This window comes from Mus musculus, chromosome 13, assembly GCF_000001635.26.
Source record: "Mus musculus strain C57BL/6J chromosome 13, GRCm38.p6 C57BL/6J".
NCBI lineage: Eukaryota > Metazoa > Chordata > Mammalia > Rodentia > Muridae > Mus > Mus musculus.
In genome coordinates, this window is record NC_000079.6 from 113,292,710 (window position 1) to 113,317,265 (window position 24,556).

The following is a 24,556-nucleotide window of genomic DNA, read 5'->3' on the forward strand; positions in this document are numbered from 1 at the left end:
GACAGGCAGTTGCTCCAGAAATTCAAAGGTTTAACTCGGACTGAGCTTTAAAAAAAATCTAAAAGTAAGGCTCACATTTGCAAAGAAATGACAGGCTACTTCTTTCCTACCGTGTTCTGCTCATCCAACACACATTCACAAACATTACACAGAAGGCCCGCTTTAGGATAAGGCTGAGAAAAACCCACTGTCCCCCTGGGATGTGCTGTGGTCATAGGGACAGGTTGTTTCAAGGCCAGCCTAGGTCCTGCCCTTCTATCCCCTCAGCCTGCTGCCCGGAGCTCCCCGTTCCACCCAGGGACACTAAACTTCAAATCTGCAAGCAGGGGAGGGGACCACCGACTCCCTGTCCTGTTTGTAGCCTGCACTGCCTTGGAGCCTTCGATCTAGCTGGCTCTGATCCCGCGCAACAGCTGCAGGTCGCAGAAGTGCCCCGCCCCGTCGTGTCGCGCGGGGCGCCGCCTCTCTCCAGGCTTTGGGGCGCGCAGGCGGGTCGCGGGCCGCGCAGGTAGAGCTCGGCGCGGGCCCCGGAGACGGCGCGGCGGGATGGGGCGGCCCGGGGCCTGCGGCCTCCTGTTGCTCACCGCCTTTCTGGGGCTCTGCGGGCCGCGCGGGGGGCTCGGAGGTACGCGCCCCAACTTCCCTTCCCCGCCCGAGGCGGGCCGAGCCAAGCGGCGCTACGCGGAGAGGGTGGGCGGCCGGTAGGAGTGTGGGTCGGGTCCGGTCCGGTCGAGTCGGAGGCTGGGCGAGCAGGGCGCGCGGCCCTCGGTCCCTCAGGCCCCCAGGCGCGATCAGGCCCCTTGTCCCCAAGCTGGGCAGAGGGGAGGACGCGACGCGGCCCTGCTCACAGGCTTGCTGGCGGCCGACCCCTTCCAACTCCCAGCCCCAGCCTGTGCCCCACCTCCTCCCGGTGTACTGAGTTTTAAGGTCGGCCACCCGACCAGCAGAATGGCCGACTCCTGCGGGCAGCCCGGCTGCATCTTTTCAGTTTGGGTCTGGAGCTCTTTGGTCTCACGTGAAATGCAGTGAGTGGGGGACCTTCTGTTCACCTGGGCTAGTCTTTGACCCCTGGTTTCTTGTCCCTGCACCGTAGGGAACCTTAACTTTTCTGAGCTCAAATACTTAGTGTTTTATTCCCCCCCCCCCCCTTGGCTTTTTGCCTCCCTCCAGATTACTAAACACGTGGTTCTTTGGACTTTTATGAGCTCCACTTCCTAGGCCTTCCCAACATCAATTCAAAAATGACTTCCAGGTGACTTTGTTTTTAAACGGGAAAAGAAATTCTAAATCACACGTGTTGCATGTGCATAGTATTTAGATGAAATTCTCAGGATTTAAATTCATTTTCAGAGTGGCCGAACAGCATCGCTGCTTGCATGATCATTGCGTGATGACGTCATTTGGCCTCTTTGGAGTCCAAGGGCCTTCTAGGTTCTTGAAGATGCCTCACCCTTCCACTTCTTCAGGCTGCTCGGAAAAGCTCTACTCCTTCTTTATCCTCCTTCATATTTCCTAGGTCCTCATCTGCAGGCTGCCTTGCCCCTTCATGACTGATTCCAAGGGTGGGTGTGGCAAAGGGTCGGAGGAGGCTTGTTGGCTGCTGTGACTGACTGAAGGAACAGGTGTTGAGTCTAAGAGGAGAGACTCCAAAGGGCAGTGAATGGACTTTGGAAGAAAAACCCACATGGCTTCAGACAGGGGGCCAGTAATAGTATGGGGGCAAAGAGAAGTTTACGGATTAAGAGTCAGTGAGGGAGAACTTCAAACCCAAGGGCTATATTCTGTTCTCAGTTACTACTCTGGGCCTCTGTAAATTTACTACGATAATAACATCTTCCACGAGGCTTAACTAAAACAACTGCTTAGCAGCCAAAGAATGGTCAATAAACACCCATTTCCTGCCTTTCCTATCCATTATGTCCGCAGTTAGTGGGGTAGGAGACAGTAGGGCACAATATTCCCTAAGGTTAGGAGTGTGGCTTCTTTGTTGAATTAAGAATCCCGCAGCACGCGCTGTAACATGTATGTTCTTCAAGCTGTCAGGACAGCAGGACAAATATTGTAAGCCCAAATCTTTCGAAATCTACTTTGTGATGCCTGGGAGAATAGTTTAATTGTTATTCTTTGATTTTATGTGTATGGGCTATAGGGAGAAGAGGAAGCCCTGGGCTTCCTCATGTCAAAGATCCCAGAGCCTCAGATCCATGCAGGAATGGCAAAGCCTTCCCCTATCCCTGTGGCAAGGCTAAGAGGGAAAGGGCAAAGCCTTCCTCTGGTCCATGTGTGGATGTTGATAGTATGAGAGAAGATGTCAACCACACCCCACCCCACCCAGTTTTGGCCTGAAGACTGCACCCCTATACATTCTGTTAACTACACCTGTCTTCTTAGATCCAGCTGGATACCACAAACCCCGCCTACTTTTATATCTGTATGTGATAACTCTGGCTTCTTGCTCAGCTGTAAGCAATAACGGTGTCTCTCCGTTCTTTTTATATAACAAATGTGCTGAGCCTCTGTGAGCCATGGTTTCTGCAGAAGAGAGCTCCAGCAATCTGACCCCAGCTTTCTTTCTTTCTGTCAGTCTGTCTGTCTGTCTTTACTTCATCCCCTCCCCACCCCAGTCAGGCTCAACTCTCTACAGGTCATCTACAGTAATGCACAGATGTGGCTGTGTGTGTTTTGCCTGCATGTATGTCTTTTTTACCACGTGTGCCTGATGGTGGAAGAGACCAGAAGAGGGCATTAGGCCCCCTACAACTGGAGTTACAGATAAGTTGAAAGCCACCATGTGGATGCTGGGAATTGAGCCCAGGTCCTCTGGAAGGTCAGTTCATGCTTGTAACTGCTGAGCTGTCCCTCCAGCCCTGAGAATATTTTCCTCAGTTACTGCATGTGTAATGTGAGTTTAGTTCCCCTCCCCCTTGTTGCCTTGTATAATTCAGGGTGTGTTCTTAAACAATTGAATCGTCCAAGGTGAGCACTGATCTTAGTCTGTGAAGAGTTCAGGGTGAGAGGTCACCACAGCAGAAGCCACCTTTGTCTGGCAATAGATACTGTCTAGTAAAGGTCCTTTTAGTGTACAGGGCTCAGCTGTTTCTATGTGTAAGCCATACTGTTGTTCTTGGCCGGTTTTTAAAGGTAACAAGATATATGTTGCACGGGAGCCATATTATCACCACCAGTGGTTTATTTTTGTTTTGTTTTCAGTATTTCTAATTTTGACTATCTTCTTGTCAACTATTGCTTTTGCATTCTAACAAGGCTGACTGGGCCCTTGTCCAAGAAGTGTGTGTGTGTGTGTGTGTGTGTGTGCGCGCGCAAGCGCATGTGCGTGCACCTGCAAGGGGAGGGTGTGTGACCTGTTGCTTAGCCTTGTAGCTCTTTACAATGTTTGTAAATGTGTCTTCACCCTTGAGTTGTTTGGAAGAATTTTTAAAACACCTTGTATTAATTAGTCAGCTGGAAGAAAACACCCAAGACTGAATTTGCTTTAGAGAAAAGAGGTTTATTTAGCTCAGGACTTTAGGGCTGGTTCTGGTGAAGAAAATCGTGGCACTTGGCATCATGCCAGGGGGAAGGGAGCCAGAGAGTGTCCAGGATGGGGCTAGTCTTACATTTCATAGCTCCTTTCTCCAGAGAGCTAACAAGGGTTCCCCGAGAACTCCTGTAACCTCTTCTGAGAGTAAAGTCTTAGGTAACCAGATAGCCTCCCACTCATCACGCTACCCTTTAAAGCTACTGGCACCTCTCCTTGGCACAGCAGAGACCAGGCTTCCAGGGCGTGAACCACTGGGTACAGACTACATCCAAACCAAGGCCCTCTTGATTTCTTTTTTTTAAAAGGATGCGTTTACTTACAGGGAGATAATGTAATTGATGCAGCTAGTTAGCCAGGCAAGCCTGCCTGTGGTGTGAATGTGTGCCAAAAGAGGAGAGGGGTCCCACAGTCAGCTTTGCACATTGTGGGGTTCCCTCTTGGCTTGTGCATCGAGAGGTGAACAGCTATTTTACATTCTGATTGGAGACAGACTTTCAGGCAGCTTTAAATGGACAAACTGAATTCGGCTTTGTTGTTTCGTTTTTAGATGACGACTCCTTTGGCTCTGCAGTAAACATCCTGGCATTCCTTGGGAGCTGGTGCACAGATTCAGATTTTATTTTATTTAATTTTATTGTTAGCAGCTGGTGGTTCAGAGTGCTGGCTCCTCATAGTTGAAACACTTAAAGCCCCACCAGGGGTTCAGCAAAAGATACAGAAGGGTCATAGAATTCTGGGCGTTAGGAGTCAGGTGCCATTGAAGAGGAGGGAGAGCTGTCAACTTCAGATCTTGGGCACTGACACTCTAGGGAGGAAGCCTGGCTCCAGATGGACAGCCATGTCTAAGGAGGAAGCTTCAAAGACTATCTGGGTAGCAGATACCAATGCAGAGCAAGAATAACTGAGCCTAGGTTCTGGGGCACAGCAGAGGGAGCTGGTGGCTCAACCAGGGAAGGCTGAGACTTGGAGACTCTTTGCTGGAGACTCGGACTACTCCATTCACTTACCTTCTTTGCATTGGAGACTCTTTGCTTTGGAGACCTCAGAACCAGCTGCCTCTTCCACCCTGCCGCTCCCTGCCCGCCACCCCCCCCCCCCCCCCGGGTAGTGCCAGACACAGAAATCCTCACTGAGAGAGGATGAGACTGGAGCTGGTTTTGCCTGGGTAACCTGAAGACCTAGTACAGAGCAATTGCACAGAGGCAGATATTTGGGTGAAATGGAGAGTGTGAGCCTAGAGGGTTGCGGTTTGCAAAGAGCTGAAAGGTGTTAGATTGCTTGACCTAGATCAACCCAGACCCTGACATTTTTTTTAGTGTATCTGAACTTGTGGTCCTCTGCTCTTGTCTTCCTCTGACAGCATCAGCAACACATTTATCACAGGTGCTTGGCGCCAGTGTTGCCCTTCACAGTTCACTGAGCCATCTTGTCAACCTCTCATCCTATAGCCATAGAGCAAATGTTGGTCCATTGATTTTCTACTGTGACGTTTGTAAGGGAGCAGGGTTTTGTGTTTTATCTGCTGGGAGGCTGCATGGGGTGTTTAAGATGTTTGTGCTAAGTTATTTCTCATTTGTAATTTTATTTTTCTTCTGAGGAGCTGGTTAAAGTTAGCTGTCTCTTGAATAAACAGTCCACTTGAACTTGATGTGCGCACAGCATCCACACAATTTTAAAACAGTAGAAATTGTTAAGAAGGATCTGCAGGGCAAAATCTGCCTTTCCAACTGGATTAATGAGCTTAAATAAAATCACATAGAGTGAGTAAGAGGTGTTTTCCAGTATAGGACTCTTCTAATTTGAATGATGCCAGAGAACTTTTGTTTTGTTTTCTGATTTCAGTTTTTTTGTAATATAATTTTTTTATTACATATTTTCCTCAATTACATTTCCAATGCTATCCCAAAAGTCCCCCATACCCTCCCCCCCACTTCCCTACCCACCCATTCCCATTTTTTTGGCCCTGGCGTTCCCCAGTACTGGGGCGTATAAAGTTTGTGTGTCCAATGGGCCTCTCTTTCCAGTGATGGCCGACTAGGCCATCTTTTGATACATATGCAGCTAGAGTCAAGAGCTCCGGGGTACTGGTTAGTTCAGAATGTTGTTCCACCAATAGGGTTGCAGATCCCTTTAGCTCCTTGGGTACTTTCTCTAGCTCCTCCATTGGGAGCCCTGTGATCCATCCACTACCTGACTGTGAGCATCCACTTCTGTGTTTGCTAGGCCCCGGCATAGTCTCACAAGAGACAGCTATATCTGGGTCCTTCCAGCAAAATCTTGCTAGTGTATGCAATGGTGTCAGCGTTTAGAAGCTGATTATGGGGTGGATCCCTGGATACGGCAGTCTCTAGATGGTCCATTCTTTCGTCACAGCTCCTAACTTTTTCTCTGTAACTCCTTCCATGGGTGCTTTGTTCCCAATTCTAAGGAGGGGCATAGTGTCCACACTTCAGTCTTCATTCTTCTTGAGTTTCATGTGTTTAGCAAATTGTATCTTATATCTTGGGTATCCTAAGTTTTGGGCTAATATCCACTTATCAGTGAGTACATATTGTGTGAATTCCTTTGTGAATGTGTAACCTCACTCAGGATGATGCCCTCCAGATCCATCCATTTGGCTAGGAATTTCATAAATTCATTTTTTTAAATAGCTGAGTAGTATTCCATTGTGTAAATGTACCACATTTTCTGTATCCATTCCTCTGTTGACGGGCATCTGGGTTCTTTCCAGCTTCTGGCTATTATAAATAAGGCTGCTATGAACATAGTGGAGCATGTGTCCTTCTTACAGGTTGGGACATCTTCTGGGTATATGCCCAGGAGAGGTATTGCGGGATCCTCCGGTAGTACTATGTCCAATTTTCTGAGGAACCGCCAGACTGATTTCCAGAGTGGTTGTACAAGCTTGCAATCCCACCAACAATGGAGGAGTGTTTCTCTTTCTCCACATCCTTGCCAGCATCTGCTGTCACCTGAATTTTTGATCTTAGCCATTCTGAATGGTGTGAGATGGAATCTCAGGGTTGTTTTGATTAGCATTTCCCTGATGATTAAGGATGCTGAACATTTTTCAAGTGCTTCTCAGCCATTCGGTATTCCTCAGGTGAGAATTCTTTGTTTAGCTCTGATCCCCATTTTTAATGGGGTTATTTGATTTTCTGGAGTCCGACTTCTTGAGTTCTTTATATATATTGGATATTAGTCCCCTATCTGATTTAGGATAGGTAAAGATCCTTTCCCAATCTGTTGGTGGTCTTTTTGTCTTATTGACGGTGTCTTTTGCCTTGCAGAAGCTTTGCAGTTTCATGAGGTTCCATTTGTCAATTCTCGATCTTACAGCACAAGCCATTGCTGTTCTGTTCAGGAATTTTTCCCCTGTGCCCATATCTTCAAGGCTTTTCCCCACTTTCTCCTCTATAAGTTTCAGTGTCTCTGGTTTTATGTGAAGTTCCTTGATCCACTTAGATTTGACCTTAGTACAAGGAGATAGGAATGGATTGATTCGCATTCTTCTACATGATAACAACCAGTAGTGCCAGCACCATTTGTTGAAAATGCTGTCTTTCTTCCACTGGATGGTTTTAGCTCCCTTGTCGAAGATCAAGTGACCATAGGTGTGTGGGTTCATTTCTGGGTCTTCAATTCTATTCCATTGGTCTACTTGTCTGTCAGTATACCAGTACCATGCAGTTTTTATCACAATTGCTCTGTAGTAAAGCTTTAGGTCAGGCATGGTGATTCCACCAGAGGTTCTTTTATCCTTGAGAAGAGTTTTTGCTATCCAAGTTTTTTTGTTATTCCAGATGAATTTGCAGATTGCTCTTTTTAATTCATTGAAGAATTGAGTTGGAATTTTGATGGGGATTGCATTGAATCTGTAGATTGCTTTTGGCAAGATAGCCATTTTTTACAATGTTGATCCTGCCAATCCATGAGCATGGGAGATCTTCCCATCTTCTGAGATCTTCTTTAATTTCTTTCTTCAGAGACTTGAAGTTTTTATTATACAGATCTTTCACTTCCTTAGTTAGAGTCACGCCAAGATATTTTATATTATTTGTTACTATTGAGAAGGGTGTTGTTTCCCTAATTTCTTTCTCAGCTTGTTTATTCTTTGTGTAGAGAAAGGCCATTGATTTGTTTGAGTTAATTTTATATCCAGCTACTTCAACAAAGCTGTTTATCAGGTTTAGGAGTTCTCTGGTGGAATTTTTAGGGTCACTTATATATACTACCATATCATCTGCAAAAAGTGATATTTTGACTTCCTCTTTTCCAATTTGTATCCCCTTGATCTCCTTTTGTTGTCGAATTGCTCTGGCTAGGACTTCAAGTACAATGTTGAATAGGTATGGGGAGAGTGGACAGCCTTGTCTAGTCCCTGATTTTAGTGGGATTGCTTCCAGCTTCTCACCATTTACTTTGATGTTGGCTACTGGTTTGCTGTAGATTGCTTTTATTGTGGTTAGGTATGGGCCTTGAATTCCTGATCTTTCCAAGACTTTTATCATGGATGTGTGTTGGATCTTGTTGAATGCTTTTTCCGCATCTATGGAGATGATCATGTGGTTTTTGTCTTTGAGTTTGTTTATATAATGGATTACGTTGATGGATTTCCGTATATTAAACCATCCCTGCATCCCTGGAATAAAACCTACTTGGTCAGGATGGATGATTGCTTTAATGTGTTCTTGGATTCGGTTAGCGAGAATTTTATTGAGTATTTTTGCATCAATATTCATAAGGGAAATTGGTCTGAAGTTCTCTATCTTTGTTGGATCTTTCTGTGGTTTAGGTATCAGAGTAATTGTGGCTTCATAGAATGAGTTGGGTAGAGTACCTTCTGTTTTTATTTTGTGGAATAGTTTGTGCAGAACTGGAATTAGATCTTCTTTGAAGGTCTGGTAGAACCCTGCACTAAACCCATCTGGTCCTCGGCTTTTTTTGGCTGGGAGACTATTAATGACTGCTTCTATTTCTTTAGGGGATATGGGACTGTTTAAATCGTTAACTTGATCCTGATTTAACTTTGGTCCCTGGTATCTGTCTAGAAATTTGTCCATTTCGTCCAGGTTTTCCAGTTTTGTTGAGTATAGCCTTTTGTAGAAGGATCTGATGGTGTTTTGGATTTCTTCAGGATCTGTTATGTCTCCCTTTTCATTTCTGATTTTGTTAATTAGAATGCTTTCCCTGTGCCCTCTAGTGAGTCTAGCTAAGGGTTTATTTATCTTGTTGATATTCTCAAAGAACCAACTCCTCGTTTGGTTAATTCTTTGAATAGTTCTTCTTATTTCCACGTGGTTGATTTCACCCCTGAGTTTGATTATTTCCTACCGTCTACTCCTCTTGGGTGAATTTTCTTCCTTATTTTCTAGAGCTTTTAGATGTGTTGTCAAGCTGCTAGTGTGTGCTCTCTCCAGTTTCTTTTTGGAGGCACTCAGAGCAATGCGTTTCCCTCTTAGAAATGCTTTCATTGTGTCCCATAGGTTTGGGTATGTTGTGGCTTCTTTTTCATTAAACTCTAAAAAGTCCTTAATTTCTTTCTTTATTCCATCCTTGACCAAGGTATCATTGAGAAGAGTGTTATTCAGTTTCCATGTGAATGTTGGCTTTCCATTATTTATGTTGTCATTGAAGTTCAGCCTTAGTCCATGGTGGTCTGATAGGATGCATGGGACAATTTCAATATTTTTGTATCTTTTGAGGCCTGTTTTGTGACCAATTATATGGTCAATTTTGGAGAAGGTCCCGTGAGGTGCTGAGAAGAAGGTATATCCTTTTGTTTTAGGATAAAATGTTCTGTAGATATCTGTTAAGTCCATTTGTTTCATAATTTCTGTTAGTTTCACTGTGTCCCTGTTTAGTTTCTGTTTCCACAATCTGTCCATTGATGAAAGTGGTGTGTTGAAGTCTCCCACTATTATTGTGTGAGGTGCAATGTGTGCTTTGAGCTTTACTAAAGTGTCTTTAATGAATGTGGCAGCCTTTGCATTTGGGGCATAGATATTCAGAATTGAGAGTTCCTCTTGGAAGATTTTACCTTTGATGAGTATGAAGTGTCCCTCCTTGTCTTTTTTGATAACTTTGGGTTGGAAGTCGATTTTATTCGATATCAGAATGGCTACTCCAGCTTGTTTCTTCAGACCATTTGCTTGGAAAATTGTTTTCCAGCCTTTCATTCTGAGGTAGTGTCTGTCTTTTTCCCTGAGATGGGTTTCCTGTAAGCAGCAGAATGTTGGGTCCTGTTTGTGTAGCCAGTCTGTTAGTCTATGTCTTTTTATTGGGGATTTGAGTCCATTGATATTAAGAGATATTAAGGAAAAGTAATTGTTGCTTCCTTTTATTTTTGTTGTTAGAGTTGGCATTCTTTTCTTGTGGCAGTCTTCTTTTTGGTTCGTTGAGGGATTATTTTCTTGCTTTTTCTAGGGCGTGATTTCCGTCCTTGTATTGTTTTTTTTTTCTGTTATTATCCTTTGAAGGGCTGGATTCGTGGAAAGATAATATGTGAATTTGGTTTTGTCGTGGAATACTTTGGTTTCTCCATCTATGGTAAGTGAGAGTTTGGCCGGGTATAGTAGCCTGGGCTGGCATTTGTGTTCTCTTAGTGTCTGTATAACATCTGTCCAGGCTCTTCTGGCTTTCATAGTCTCTGGTGAAAAGTCTGGTGTAATTCTGATAGGCCTGCCTTTATATGTTACTTGACCTTTCTCCCTTACTGCTTTTAATATTCTATCTTTATTTAGTGCATTTGTTGTTCTGATTATTATGTGTCGGGAGGAATTTCTTTTCTGGTCCTGTCTATTTGGAGTTCTGTAGGCTTCTTGTATGATCATGGGCATCTCTTTCTTTATGTTTGGGAAGTTTTCTTCTATTATTTTGTTGAAGATATTTGCTGGCCCTTTAAGTTGAAAATCTTCATTCTCATCAACTCCTATTATCCGTAGGTTTGGTCTTCTCATTGTGTCCTGGATTTCCTGGATGTTTTGAGTTAGGATCCTTTTGCATTTTGTATTTTCTTTGATTGTTGTGCCGATGTTCTCTATGGAATCTTCTGCACCTGAGATTCTCTCTTCCATCTCTTGTATTCTGTTGCTGATGCTTGCATCTATGGTTCCAGATTTCTTTCCTAGGGTTTCTATCTCCAGCGTTGCCTCACTTTGGGTTTTCTTTATTGTGTCTACTTCCCTTTTTAGGTCTAGTATGGTTTTGTTCGTTTCCATCACTTGTTTGCATGTGTTTTCCTGTTTTTCTTTAAGGACTTCTACCTGTTTGGTTGTGTTTTCCTGTTTTTCTTTAAGGACCTGTAACTCTTTAGCAGTGCTCTCCTGTATTTCTTTAAGTGAGTTATGAAAGTCCTTCTTGATGTCCTCTACCATCATCATGAGATATGCTTCTAAATCTGGGTCTAGATTTTCGGTTGTGTTGGGGTGCCCAGGACTAGGTGGGGTGGGAGTGCTGCGTTCTGATGATGGTGAGTGGTCTTGATTTCTGTTAGTAGGATTCTTACGTTTGCCTTTCGCCATCTGGTAATCTCTGAAGCTAGCTGTTATAGTTGTCTCTGGTTAGAGCTTGTTCCTCAGGTGACCCTGTTAGCCTCTATAAGCCGACCTGGGAGGTTAGCTCTCTCCTTAGTTTCAGTGGTCAGAGTATTCTCTGCAGGCAAGCTCTCTTCTTGCAGGGAAGGTGCCCAGATATCTGGTGTTTGAACCTGCCTCCTGGCAGAAGTTGTGTTCCACTCACCAGAAGTCTTAGGATCCCGTGGGGAATCCTGTGTGGGTCCTTGCGGGTGTCCGGAGACTCCGCTGGCAAGGCACCCCGGTGCTCGAGTGGACCAGAAAGGACTTGTCCTGATTTCAGTTTTAAAGACAAATTTTGACAGCCATAATGCCCCTGGAGTGCATTTCAAAGAACAACTTTATGTTAAGAGATAGGATGTAACATTGCCCTAGTACTAAAATTATAGAAATGTAATTCTGATTTTCAATGCCAGCAAATAGGTCTGAAATGTTTTTCTTTTTCTTTTCTTTTTCTTCCTTTCTTTCTTTCCTTTCTTTCTTTCTTTCTTTCTTTCTTTCTTTCTTTCTTTCTTTCTTCTTCTTCTTCTTCTTCTTCTTCTCCTTCTTCTTCTTCTTCTTCTTCTTTTTTTTTTTTTTTTTGATTTTTTTGGTTTTTCAGGACAGGGTTTCTTTGTATAGCCCTGGCTGTCCTGGAACTCACTCCGTAGTTCAGGGTGGCCTCGAACTTAGAAATCCACCTGCCTCTGCCTCCCAAGTCCTGGGATTAAAGGTGTGCGCCATGTTTCTCTAAATACATCTTTAATTAATTTATAATCCTACTTCACAGAGCCACCAGACTCATTTCTCTAAAATACAGAACCCATCTGCCTCTGTACAACTGAAAGCTATTTAATGCATTGTTTACAGCATAGGGTTCAGCCTTCTTCACAGGCCCGCCAGTGTTGAGCCTTCTGCTTGGAAGTTTCCTTGGAAGGAACGTAGCTAGCAAGTCATTCATTTGCTCCCAAACTTGTATGTGTGTCAGCAACTCAAAGCACAAAATCTTCTCATCCCGGGTTTCCATCTCAGTAAGTTTCAGCCAAACAAAAAATCTAAGCGTGCGTAAGGATTGTCTTCCAGCTTCTCCTTGGCCATACTTTATAGCTATCTCCTGAGCACACTTACTCTCTTGTTTCTTGGCCTCCCTTCAAGCTTATGTTTCAGTACTGTCACCTTCTGAGTTACAGTCTGACGGTGTCATTTCCCTAACAGATTCCTTTCTAAGCCCCTTTTGACAGGGTCCTGATTTCCGAGGCGGTCATTTATTAAGTAGTCTAACATGTGCCTTGAGAACTAGGCAGTGTTCTGACTTACAAAGATTTTGATCTCCAAATTTTATAGTTCATTCTGGGTAGCAGGTTACTGGGGCCAGATAATAATCAGTGATACAGATTTTTAACAAGTAGAGATTTATAAAGGCCGTTTAAGGAGCAGCCAGTCACTCATGTTGTAAAGGTCCTTTAAATGCCCAGAGACAGAGAAGGTGCCCCTTCCCCTCTGTTGGCCAACCCCCCCTTCAGGTTGCCGCAGCCTTGACTATATCCATTCCCTTCATCCTGTACTTAGCCGGACACAACCTTCAGATCCTTGAGCTATCGCATGTCTCCTTCATTTTCCTCTGCCTTTCCTACTGTATCATCCTCTAGGTCTTGCTGGAAACCTTCCATTGCATGTCCTTCAACCAGGCTAAGTGATTCAGCTGTGGTCTAATTGCTAGCATCGAGATTGCCTGGTTAGTAGTTGTGTTTGGATGTGAAATGCCCTACAACCTCCCCAGTAAGCCTACTGAGTTCGGACACTTGGTTCCCAGATGGAGGTGCTGTTTGGGAAACTTAAGAGGTGGGGCCTCCCTGGAGGAAGTGTGTTGCCTGCATCGGGCCTTGGTGCTTACTAGCTTGGTCTTACTTCCTTTTCCCTCTGCATTCTGAGTATGGATGCAGTGTGACCAGCTCTCTTTCTATCCTGCCACCACAGTGTCTGCCTCTGCTTGTTACCATGTTGTCTTTGTCCGGATGGAATGTATTTATCTGGAACTGTAAGAAAAAATAAATAAACCCTTTCTTCCTTAAGTTGGTTTCCTTGGGGGTCTTTTATTTTTGCAACAGAAAAGTAAGACTACACTCTTTTGTGTTTATCTTTGAATCTTCATACCAAAGAAAACCCTTCTCTCATTCCCTGGCTCACCCAGAGCAGCTCCCTTCCTATTAACTCCACCACTAAGGGCACTCTTTTTTCCTAGGCACATTTTTTAATTCTGATAAGCAGTGAGCCGTTAAATTAAGTCTTTCCCTTCTGCTCCTGACAATACTTGGCATATGCTAAGAGCACTCAATAAATAGTAAGCCAAACCCAAATCCAAAACAAAACAAACACAAAACCAAAATCAAACAGAAAGCTAGAAAGAGTTTGGAAGACAGACTTGTAGTCAATTCTAAGGTAAATATGGTGACTGAAAATTGTCTCATAAGAGAAATCACAGGCCACCATAAGTATTTGCTGTCTAGGAGTGCTGTGTTTTAGCTACCGCATTATCAAACACCAGTTAGAGTAAGCGTTTTAGCCCTTACGTCACACAGAGGACTAGGACAGCATCTTCAGTTTCTGTTCAATTTGATTAGATCCTGAAGTCAAACCCTTGCCTTCACCAGAGCCCTCTCCTTTCACTTCCGGGAACTGATTTCACTTGCTTTCCTGTTTGTTCTTATCGTTATTCCGAGGCGTGTATTAGGGGCTGGAAAGATGGGGTAATTGAGGACATCAAGTGGCCTCTGACTGTCAAACCAGAAGTGGTACACTCAACTTCCTTGTTTTTCTCTGGAGGCGATGGAATTTTCTGACCACTAGCCGGGACTGGAATTGATCAGTACCAGAGAGGTGAAACATGGGAACATATAAGGATATTGTTTATGGATGTCACTTAGTCATCTCAACAGTTGATCTTACGATTTAGAAAACATTTCCTGCCTTTGAACACTGAACAATTCCACCTCCAAGCCTGTCAGGGTGGGGGTGTGGTGGGGGAGGGCATTCAGGAGAATGAACTCAGCTGGCTTGGAGGTTTATGATTGCTTGCTTCATTTGAATGATATCAACTCTATATTCTAGCATTGAGTTTACTTATAAATGATTGAGTTTTTGAGCATATTTTTGTTCAGTACTTATTAGTTGTGCGTGTTCTAGGTACAAACAATGTGTCCGGATCACTTTCAGCCTCCCTTTTCTCCCCTTCCTCCCTCCCAGCTTCTAGCGGCCTCTTTCCTACATTACGAGTGACTAAATAAACAAACAATAACAACAACAAACACCTTCCACATACGAGAGAGAACGTTTCTGCTTATTTCACTAACATGATGTTCCCTGGCTCCATCCATTTTTGCTGTAATTAATTTTATGGCTGGATTGTAATGAATAGTAGTGCGTTATATATCTAAATCTTATCTCCGTCAATCATCTGTAGTTGATAGATATAATTGATATCTATCAGTTGTCTACTATCTGATTTCACTTGTCCATTTGTCTGCTGCTGATTTTATCTTAACTACTGTAAATAGTTCTATAGAAAACATGGGCATGTATGTAACTCATCTCTTGCTTCCCTCCCGTCCCTGTGGATATTTGCTCAGAAATGGGAAGGCTGGGTCTTCTAGTAGACCAGTTTTACTGTTTCAAGTGTCCTAATTTACATTTCTGATAACAGTGTATAAAAGTTCCTTTACTTCTGCATATACTTAGCAGCACTTGTTATTGTTTTTATATTAGTCATTCTAACTGGGGTGAGATGATATCTTAGTTTTGAGTTGGAATTTCCCAAGTCGCTAATCACATCAAACATTTCCGTGCATCTATTGGCCATTTATCTTCCTTTTGAGAAGTCTGTTCAGATTATTAATAATAGGAATTTGTATCTTTCGATGTTGTGTTCCTTGTGTATTTGAATACCAAGTCCTTGTCAGATGAGCAGTATGCAAATATCTTCTCTCATCTTTTAAGTTATCTCGCCTTTGTTGATTGTTCCCTTTGTTGCTTTTGTATGCTTTTGGAGTCCCTGCTATATCAATGGGATAGTCTTTTCTTCTAGTAGTTTGTGATATTTTAGGTCTCGCATTTGGGACTTTGATGATTTGTCGCGCCCGCTCTCGACCAGCAAGAACGACGCAACCACCAGTCCTTCTAACAGCAGTTTATTCAGTCTTCATCTTTCTTCTTTCTCTTCATCAGTACCGTTCCCCAGCTGAAGAGTTCTGAATCCAAGCCAGATCCTTCTCAACAGTCTGTTTCACGGGAACCTTTATTAACCCCTTCTTCCCCGTGATGCAGTTCTGAATCCTCCCTGTAGCAGGGGGTCTTCGCTCTTGCCTGAAGATGTTTCTTTTCCCGGGTTTCGGCACCACTTGTTGCGCGCGCTCAACTGGCCAGGAAGAACGACGCTGCTACAGGATCCTTCTGCACACATTTATTCAGTTATTATTATATCTCCCTTGTTTATATCTCCCTTGTTTTTATATCTCCCCTTGTTTTTATATCTCCCTTGTTTATATCTCTCCCTTGTTTATATCTCCTTTGTTTTTATATCTCCCTTGTTTTTATATCTCCCTTGTTTTTATATCTCCCCCGAACCCTGGGCCTCTCACTCCTTTTATACTCTCTCTCATCCACGAACCGCAGGCCACGCCCCCTCGCCAGTCACGCCACGCCCCCTCGCCAGTCACGAGGCTTCAGCTAATCAGGGCAGCAGGGGCAAATCTCTACCAAATTGGATTCACCTGTATCCTGGTACACCTGCGCAGCACTCAAGATGTTTGTGTCTTATATGAGGAAGTCAGGTGCAAATCATATGACTTAGCTGCAGTCCCTGGCGCCTTTGGGACTGCCGCCACACCCGCTCCCCACAATTCCCCCTTTTTTCTTTTTTGGCAGAGAGAATGTCTGTAGATAGCCCCCCGCAGCCATGCCCCTTACCCGTCCTTGGGTGACAAACAGCATTGGTTTGATCCCTGTCTTAGGTTGGTGACATGCCCAGGGAGTCTTATCACTGACTACCTCTCTATCATGCCAAGCCACACCTGGGGAGATTGTGTTTTGCTTGTGGCAGGTGCATCAAAAGGCCAGGATGTTAATTAACCTATGGCCAGATCTTAATTGCTGCAAGCAAGCCTCATGGGTGAAGGTAGAGGTCTGATCCCCAGTGTGCAAGCATAGGGGCCCTACACAAAACCATCCCTTAGGCTCATCACCCAGAGAGGTCTTGGCCAGCTCCCGTGTCGTTTTTCCTGGGGGAAGGGAACTAGGACACTGAACCTTCATGCAATCAGACGTGCCTTCCACAGGATGCCAACAGCAAGCTATCCTCTGTGCAGTGCTTAGCCTCGCACCCCACGGCATAACGCAGCATAATTTTTTTAGAGCGGCAAACCAAATCTGAGGAGATTGTCCCGCCTCCACTGCAGCAAAAGCCTATGCTACCATGGCGAAAGTGCGGACCCGCACACTCTGCACCTAACACATGTGCCAAACACAAAACACACACACACTATAACAAGCATACATCCCAGGGCTCTCATCCCCGCTCATCTTCCCTGAAGCAAGGGATAGATAGCCAGAGGGGCTATCTCCTTAAGGGGAATTCAGGGATCAAAAAGCGTGGAAAGAATATCATGTCGAGCTGGTATCGGCTTCTGGAATACCGAAAGGATCTCTCATCTCGGCTCCATTGTTTGTGCTTGTGGGAATATCCACCACATCCACAGGGGCAACTGGATCAGGAGCCTCATTCTTGCAGCGTCTCACCAATCTCTCCGGCACCCAAAGAGGTTCTGTTTGGTCCTGTGGAAACACAAACAGACCTTCTCGCCCAAGTCAACACCAGATCTGGTCGATCCCCAGGGGAGATGGACACAATACCTCGTGGTAATGAGACCATAACCTCAATCACCTGTGTGTCCATCTGGGAAGTCAATATGAAAGTCAAGTTTTCACTGCTGAGGAGGCATAGGGAGGAGGCACAGAAGCTAATTCGCCTTCCTCCTCCACCTCGGCTCTTTTGTTTCGTCCTTTCTGTTCACCTGATTTTACTGTGTCTTCTTTCTTTTTCCTTTTTCTTTTTAAGCCCTTCTCCTCTTCCGACATACTTTCTTGTTGCTCTGTAAGGATTTTCTGACCTGTCTTGACTGCCTCTACACACAAACAGTAACAGAGTCCATATATCAGAACAAACAAGACCAAAACTATCAGACCTACCCACAAAGGGTCAACGGGAGAAAAAAGCATAACTACACAGCGAGGATCTATTGATCACTACACTGAGGTTATCATAGTTCCTTAACTTGTCCCCAAACCAGGAACCTTAACTTGTCCCAAAGCCGGGAACCTTTCGTTACCTTGTGCCTGCTTCCTGGCAACTTTATACTTGCCTCTATTTTATCCGAGGTCCTTCCCAAACTCCTGGGTTACTTTGTGCCTACTTCCTGGCAACTTTATGCTCACCTCTACTTTATCCGAGGTCCTTCCCAAACTCCTGGGGTCGCAAGTTTCACTCACCGTGAACTTACCCTGCCAGCAACCACTGACTGCTGAAAGTTCTGAACTCGGTGGGGGAGTCGGTTCCCCGTACGGGCCACCAATTGTCGCGTCCACTCTCGACCAGCAAGAACGACGCGACCACCAGTCCTTCTAACAGCAGTTTATTCAGTCCTCATCTTTCTTCTTTCTCTTCATCAGTACCGTTCCCCAGCTGAAGAGTTCTGAATCCATGCCGGATCCTTCTCAACAGTCTGTTTTACGGGAACACTTTATTAACCCCTTCTTCCCCGTTATGCAGTTCTGAATCCTCCCTGTAGCAGGGGGTCTTCGCTCATGCCTGAAGATGTTTCTTTTCCGGGGTTTCGGCACCAATTCTCGAGCGTGCCCCCAACTCGCCAGCAAGAACGACGCTGCTACAGGATCCTTCTGCACACATTTATTCAGTTATTATTATATCTCCCTTGTTTATATCTCCCTTGTTTTTATATCTCCCCTTGTTTTTATATCTCCCTTGTTTATATCTCTCCCTTGTTTATAATCTCTACCAAATTGGATTCACCTGTATCCTGGTACACCTGCGCAGCACTCAAGATGTTTGTGTCTTATATGAGGAAGTCAGGTGCAAATCATATGACTTAGCTGCAGTCCCTGGCGCCTTTGGGACTGCCGCCACACCCGCTCCCCACAATGATTCTGAGTTTTTTTTTGTACAAGGGTGAGAGATAGAGGTCATATTCTAACATCAGAGTTTCCCTTCTCTCTCTCTAGTGTATGTTTTTGATACCTTTATTGAGAATCAGTTCATTTCTGGAGTGCTTGCTATGTTCCATTGGTCATTGTATGTTTGTATGCCAGTGCTCTGACATGATGTTTGGTAACTGTGGCACTGTAGAGTGCTTTGAAATCAGGTGTTGTGATATCTTTGGTGTTTAATATAAAATTTAAGATTTTTTTCTACTTTGAAGAATATCTGCATTTTGATAAAGATTGCCTTGAATCTGAAAAATCACTTAAGATCATATAGACAATTTAGTAAAATGAATTATTCCAATTCATGAATATAGAATACCTTTCTTCTTTGTGTCTTTTTTTCCTATTTCTTTCATTGATGTCTTCTAATTTTTCTTTTACTTCCTTGGTTAAATTTATTTCTAAGCACTTTATTTTATTGACTTTTAAAAACTCCTTTGCTTCATTGATCTTACTTCAATTTTTAGTCTCTATATTATTTCTTCTTTGATCTTAGTTATTTCTTTCTTCCGACTCATTTGGTTTACTCTGACCTCTCTGGGCCCTTGAAATGTGTCCTTAGGCTGCTTGTTTTAGATCTTTCATTTATTTTGAAACATACTTTGTCTGCTTTTGTTGTATCCAAGAAATTTTGATAGATTATTTCTATTCACACTTCTTTCAAGCAAGTTTTGAATTTCTCTTTGATTTCCTTAATGACTCCTGGCATGCTCAGTAGCATCTTGTTGAGTCTCTGAATTTACAAAGCTTCTGAAGGTTGTTGTTAATTTCTAGTTGTGTTTCTCTGGTGATGTGGAAAGATACTGCTATGATTTTGGATTGGGTTTGTTGAGATTTATTTTGAATCTCATATATGGTCTATTAAGGAAGTTCTATCTGCTGAAGGGAAAAAAGGTATATTCTATAGTTGTGGGTAAAATGTTCTGAAAATGCCTGCCTGTGGTTGGTTTGAACACTTTAATATTGAGCTCAAAGTCACCAATTATGTGTCAGAGACACATTTAGGAAAGAAATCAGAACACTTTCCCTTGGTGTCATTTAACCAAGAGTGAGCCCAGATTTGAACTCTCTTCTTTACTCTCCCTGTGTCTTTCTTCCTCCTTTCTGTCTACTGCATGAGTCTGAACCATGTCTTCCTGAAAACCGTCTGGTAAATTTGTCCCCATGTCTCTTCCCTCCCCCTGTGTGTATGTCTTTCTGTCCCTGTATGTTTGTTCATGTCTATATGTATGTCTGTCTCTCTCTATGCACGTGAGTGTCCCTATCAAAGGGCTTTGTTCTGTGTTTATTGACTAGCACAGAATACATCACACAGGGAAGGAATGAGGGACATGTCACAGAAATCTTCAACAGAGTTTTACAAGGGATGAAATCGTTGACTTCAGTTGACATCACTTGGCCCAGATAACAAACATTATTGTTTATCAAACAATATCCATATGTTGCATTCAGCATTTATGGTGAATGTTCATTTTACAAAGCTGCTTTCAGCCCCGTTTGCTCTTTCCAGCCAAGAATTATCATGAATCACCTGTATTACTCTGTTTCGTGAGCATGGAAGAGTACATGATTTAAGACTATAGCTGTGCATTAGTTTTGTTTTTAAAAGCTGATTACATGGAAATACAAGGCAAGTGAGGTTGGTTATTTCATTGTCTCTTAAAGGCATGTTAAACCAACAAGTTGGTTACAGTCTTAAGCTGCCACCTCTGGCTGTGAGATCTAACAAAAGTTCCAGTCTCTTAGAATGTAAGCAGTCTTTTTTCATAATGCTTTGTTGTACCTATTACTAAAGCCATTTGATCTAGAGTATGCTGTAATTATGTTTGTCACTTTTCTATCTGGATGATCTATTCATTTCAAGAGTGTGTTACTGAGGCCTCCTACTGATGTTGTATTAGATCCCATCTTTCTCTTTAGCTCTACTAAAGATTGTTTTATGGAAGTCTGTGCTTCTACACAGGTTCGTATGTACTTACAACTGTTTATAGTCTTTACATTTTAAAAGCTTGTGTGTGTGTGTGTGTGTGTGTGTGTGTGTGTGTGTGTGTGTGTGTATGAGAGAGTGGGGGGTACCATGGTGTTCATGTGGAAGCCAAAGGACAACACTTGAAGTTGAGTCTCTTTTTCCCCTGTGTGGGTCATAAGATCAGTCTTAACTTGGGACACCTGACTTGCTGGCAAATGCCGTTAACCTTCTGAGACTTTTGGCTCTGTTACCTGTTCCTGTTTCATTGATTCTTTGGTCATTCTAACCGTCTTGATTTCTTTTTGCAGTTTTTCTCTTTAAATTTATTTTGTCTTAATGAAGAATAGGTGTCTCTGATTATTTTTGGTTTCTGTCTTTGTGGGATATGTTTTCGTTTCCAGTCTGCGTGTGCCTTACCAGTGAAGTCAGTTTCTCATAGGCACCATATCGTTGGGCTTTATTTTATTTCTTAATCTGTTTAATCCAGGCTTTACTTTTTAATTTGGGGATTTATCTGCACTGAAGGATTTTATATGTACATATGGCCTTACGCTTGATAAATGTGTTCCTTTTCCTATTTGCTTTGAGTTCTATTTGCTCCATGATTCCTCTCACTCATCTTTATGGTTTGGTGCTTTTGCTCTGTTGACAAGGGCTGCTTCTGCTGTGTCTTCTGTTTGGCAACTAGACATGTTTGGAAAATGCCTGCAATCTGAGCATTTAGTGGTTTGAGGCTGGGTCCTGAATTCAAGGCCAGCCTGGGACACGTAGGGAGACTCTGCTAAAAAAGAAATTATTTTTTTGGTCTAATGAACTTTCCTTTAAATGTAACTTGGAAGCTTCTTGCTTTCGGGGTTTAGAATTCTCTTTGTCTTGTGACTTTGACAATTTAACTATAATAAGTTGGCCTGAGTGTTGTGGCCGGCCAGCAGATCACAACATGGGTTCTAGCCTGGAAAGGCATTTTGGAAACCTGGAAGAGAAGAGGGGCTAGGCGGCGAGAGATAAGGAAGGAACCAAGACAAAGCTCTCTGCTCAAGGTTCAATTTTTACTATTTCGGCACTCCGTTATAAAGGAAGGGGGAGGGGCCCAATTCCTGCCAAATAATCTTGGGATCCAGTAGCAGGATGATCACGTGATGGCTTCGGAACAGCAAAGCGGCAGGTTCCAGCAGTAGGCGTGGCAGAAAGATTGAGCGGGAAGCTCCACCCCTGAGCAAGCAGGTTTCAGGCTGGGGGAGGGGAGACTACACCTGAGCATCTTTTTTGGACACATCTGTTTGGGTCATTTGTCTCTCCTGCATCTGGACTTCCACATCTTTTCCATGGTGATGGATGCTTTCAACCATTATGTCATGTAACTGACATTGTATGCCTTCCATGTTTCTTTTCCTCTGGACTCTCCTGGGGTGCAGCCTTTGGGCTGTTAATGAAGCCCCAAAGTTCATCTTCACCCCCCATTGCCTTCTCCTTCAGTCTTCTTTCTTATCTGGGAGATATCTTTCAAAAAGACTTGTCTTCAAGTTCAGCTCTTCTTTCACTATTGATCTCGTTTGCTGTTGTGGCTTTTGACTATAATTTTTAAATGGCTTGTTGAGCTCTGCACTGCCGAGATTCCTGTTTGATTCCCTTTCAAGAGCCCCGTTTCTTTACTGAATTTCTTTCTTGTTTTTTTATGTTTTAGATATTTTTAAGTGTTTTTGTCTCTAGTATGTTTTCATTTTTACAAAATAGTAGGTTTCATTTGAAGTTGTCATACATGTGTTTTGTGTATTTTCTGATATTCTTTCCTCCTTGTATTCCCTCTTTCTCATGTCACCCTCCCTCTCCCCACTTCCCCTTCCACTTTCATGTCATATGCCTATGTCTACATCCTAAACTTTGCACAAGAGCCAATATACAATATTAGTTTTTTTCTGAGTCTGGCTTATTTCACTTAACATAAAGATATCTGTTCCATCCATTTTCATACAAATAACACAGTTTTGTTCTTTATTGCTGAATCAGACTTCATTGTGTGCATATACACCACACTTTCTTTTGCTCAATTTCTTACTAACAGGATGTATTATTTTTCTGGTCTTGCTTATTTATATGTATTTTCTTGAGTTTATTCAGCTTCCTTATCATTTTAAATAAACCATTTATTGGACTTCTTAGTCAGGGTTTGTATTCCTGCACAAAACATCATGACCAAGAAGCAAGTTGGGGAGGAAAGGGTTTATTCAGCTTACACTTCCACATTGCTGTTCATCATCAAAGGAAGTCAGGACTGGAACTCAAGCAGGTCAGGAAGCAGGAGCTGATGCAGAGGCCATGGAGGGATGTTACTTACTGGAATGCTTCCCCTGGTTTGCTTAGCTTGCTTTCTTATAGAACCCAGGACTACCAGCCCAGGGATAGCAACACCCACAATGGTCCTCACCCATTGAGAAAATGGCTTATAGCTGGATCTCATAGAGGCATTTCCTCAAGGGAGGCTCCTTTCTCTGTGATAACTCCAGCTTGTGTCAAGTTAACACACAAAACCAGCCAGTACATTGGGAATTTCATGAGTGTTGTTTTCTTTAGAATCTAGTGATAGAGAATTATATACTTTCTTGGAGGTATCATGTTGCCATATTCCTTTTCTTTCTGAACTTATTTCGTACATTGGTATATGGTATTGAATTTAGTCCTTGGGTACTACAGTATATTCTCTATTGCTTCCCTGACTGTAGTAAATGTTAAGGTGCAACACATAGCATGGCAGAGTTAAAGGGACCCACTGTTGAGCCTGGCCTGATGGCACACACCTTTAGTCCCAGCCCTTGGAAGACTGAGGCAAGTGGATCTCTGGCCAGCCTGGTCTACAGAACTAGTTCCAGGACAGCCAGGGCCACACAGGGAAATCCTGGAGAGCGGGAGGAGTTGGGGGAAGCATCCAAGGTGATCATATGGACACCCTCTTCATATGTGCCTTATCTATCTCATATCCAGCCAACCTGGGCAGGCTGGGTTGTAACTTTCCCCTTGCTTTTGGCCTAGTTGCTGGCAGGAACAATAGGGTCTGTCTTTAGAGGTCCCATGATATCTTGTGAAGAATGGCTTCTGCAAACTCTGAGGTGCTGGCCTTAATAAGAGAATAACCTGTACCTGTGGGCTCAGAGGGCTCCGGGGGGTTCTAGGCGTCAAGCTGCTCCACTGCACCAATGTGGATTTCCACTTTCACACAGCAGTGCTCTGACTTAGCCGACCAGAGCCTTTGCTTCCTCAGAGTGAGCTCGTTTAGTTGGGACTTTTTGAGGTTGGCTACTCCAATGGTTTTGGTATGAACCTTAGCTTCCTCCGTCCTTCTGCTGTGAGCAATGAGAAGGACACTGGCCTCTCCCAGTGCATCTTTTTGTAACACCTCAAGCTGGTCAGTACCCAGTCTCATTGTTCTCGTGGTTACACTGGCTCTCTGCTTTTTATAGCTTAGTGTTTCACAGCTGGACGAGTATGCACTCTGTCACTACTATGCCACCTCAGTTCATAGCCAGAGGGACTTTGGTGTCTCTGCCAGGTTTCCTGGGCCCCACCTGTCGACAGCGACATTCATCCATTATCATCTCAGTTGAGGGTGGTTCAGAGTCAACTCCCTCCCAGGGTCACTATCTAAGGCCACTTTTACTACCAGTTAGGTTCCCTGGGAAGCTAAGCCACAGTTGAAACTTAACACGCAAGAGGTTTATTAGAGGGAGCCCCGAACCAGCCCCCGCAGACAGCAAGGTGCCAGACTTGTGGGGATGAGGGATTTGAGCTGCTTCTGCACCAGGGAGAACCTTGGCAGCTCCTTTAGAGGGTTCTAACGAAGAAGAGACCTCTCAGAGCTGTCCCGGGGTGGGTAAGAGAAAGCTAAGCTTTTGTATGGAATGCTGGGTCTGTGGAGCACCCTAGGGAGCAGGAGTGGCCTTTGGGGAGGCAGCTTTCTTCAGCAGGGTCAGTCTATGAAGAGGAAGGATATAATGCATAGGCATTGCGTAGTACATGTCCTGACTTGTGCTTTTCTTCCCCGTAGCATCTTTTTATGGGGAAAGCTACGTGGGGCTCAGCACCACCGAGGTTTTCCCTGAGCTGTCGCTTCAGTTAAGATTTCAAACCAGCAAGCCACAAGGCTTACTCTTCCTTGCAGCCGGGAAAACCGACTATTGCCTGATAGAACTTCTGTCAGGAATATTACAGGTATGCTTTTGAAAAAAA

General features: G+C 43.8%; 1 protein-coding gene across 3 annotated transcripts in view; it reads left to right on the top strand.

The window, feature by feature from the left end:
* The first annotated feature begins 342 nt into the window (after positions 1-342).
* The window catches only part of Cspg4b (chondroitin sulfate proteoglycan 4B), a 77,462-nt gene continuing 53,248 nt past the window's right edge, over positions 343-24,556 (top strand). Inside the window, exons 1-2 of one of the 3 annotated variants that reach the window (XM_030247485.1) lie at positions 343-625; positions 24,375-24,538. In XM_030247485.1, coding sequence (XP_030103345.1) covers positions 547-625; positions 24,375-24,538 — 243 coding nt within the window. In that variant the 5' untranslated portion in view covers positions 343-546. The remainder of the gene's footprint in view (positions 626-24,374; positions 24,539-24,556) is intronic. The other 2 variants (XM_030247484.1, NM_001378698.1) reach the window with 2 other exon arrangements.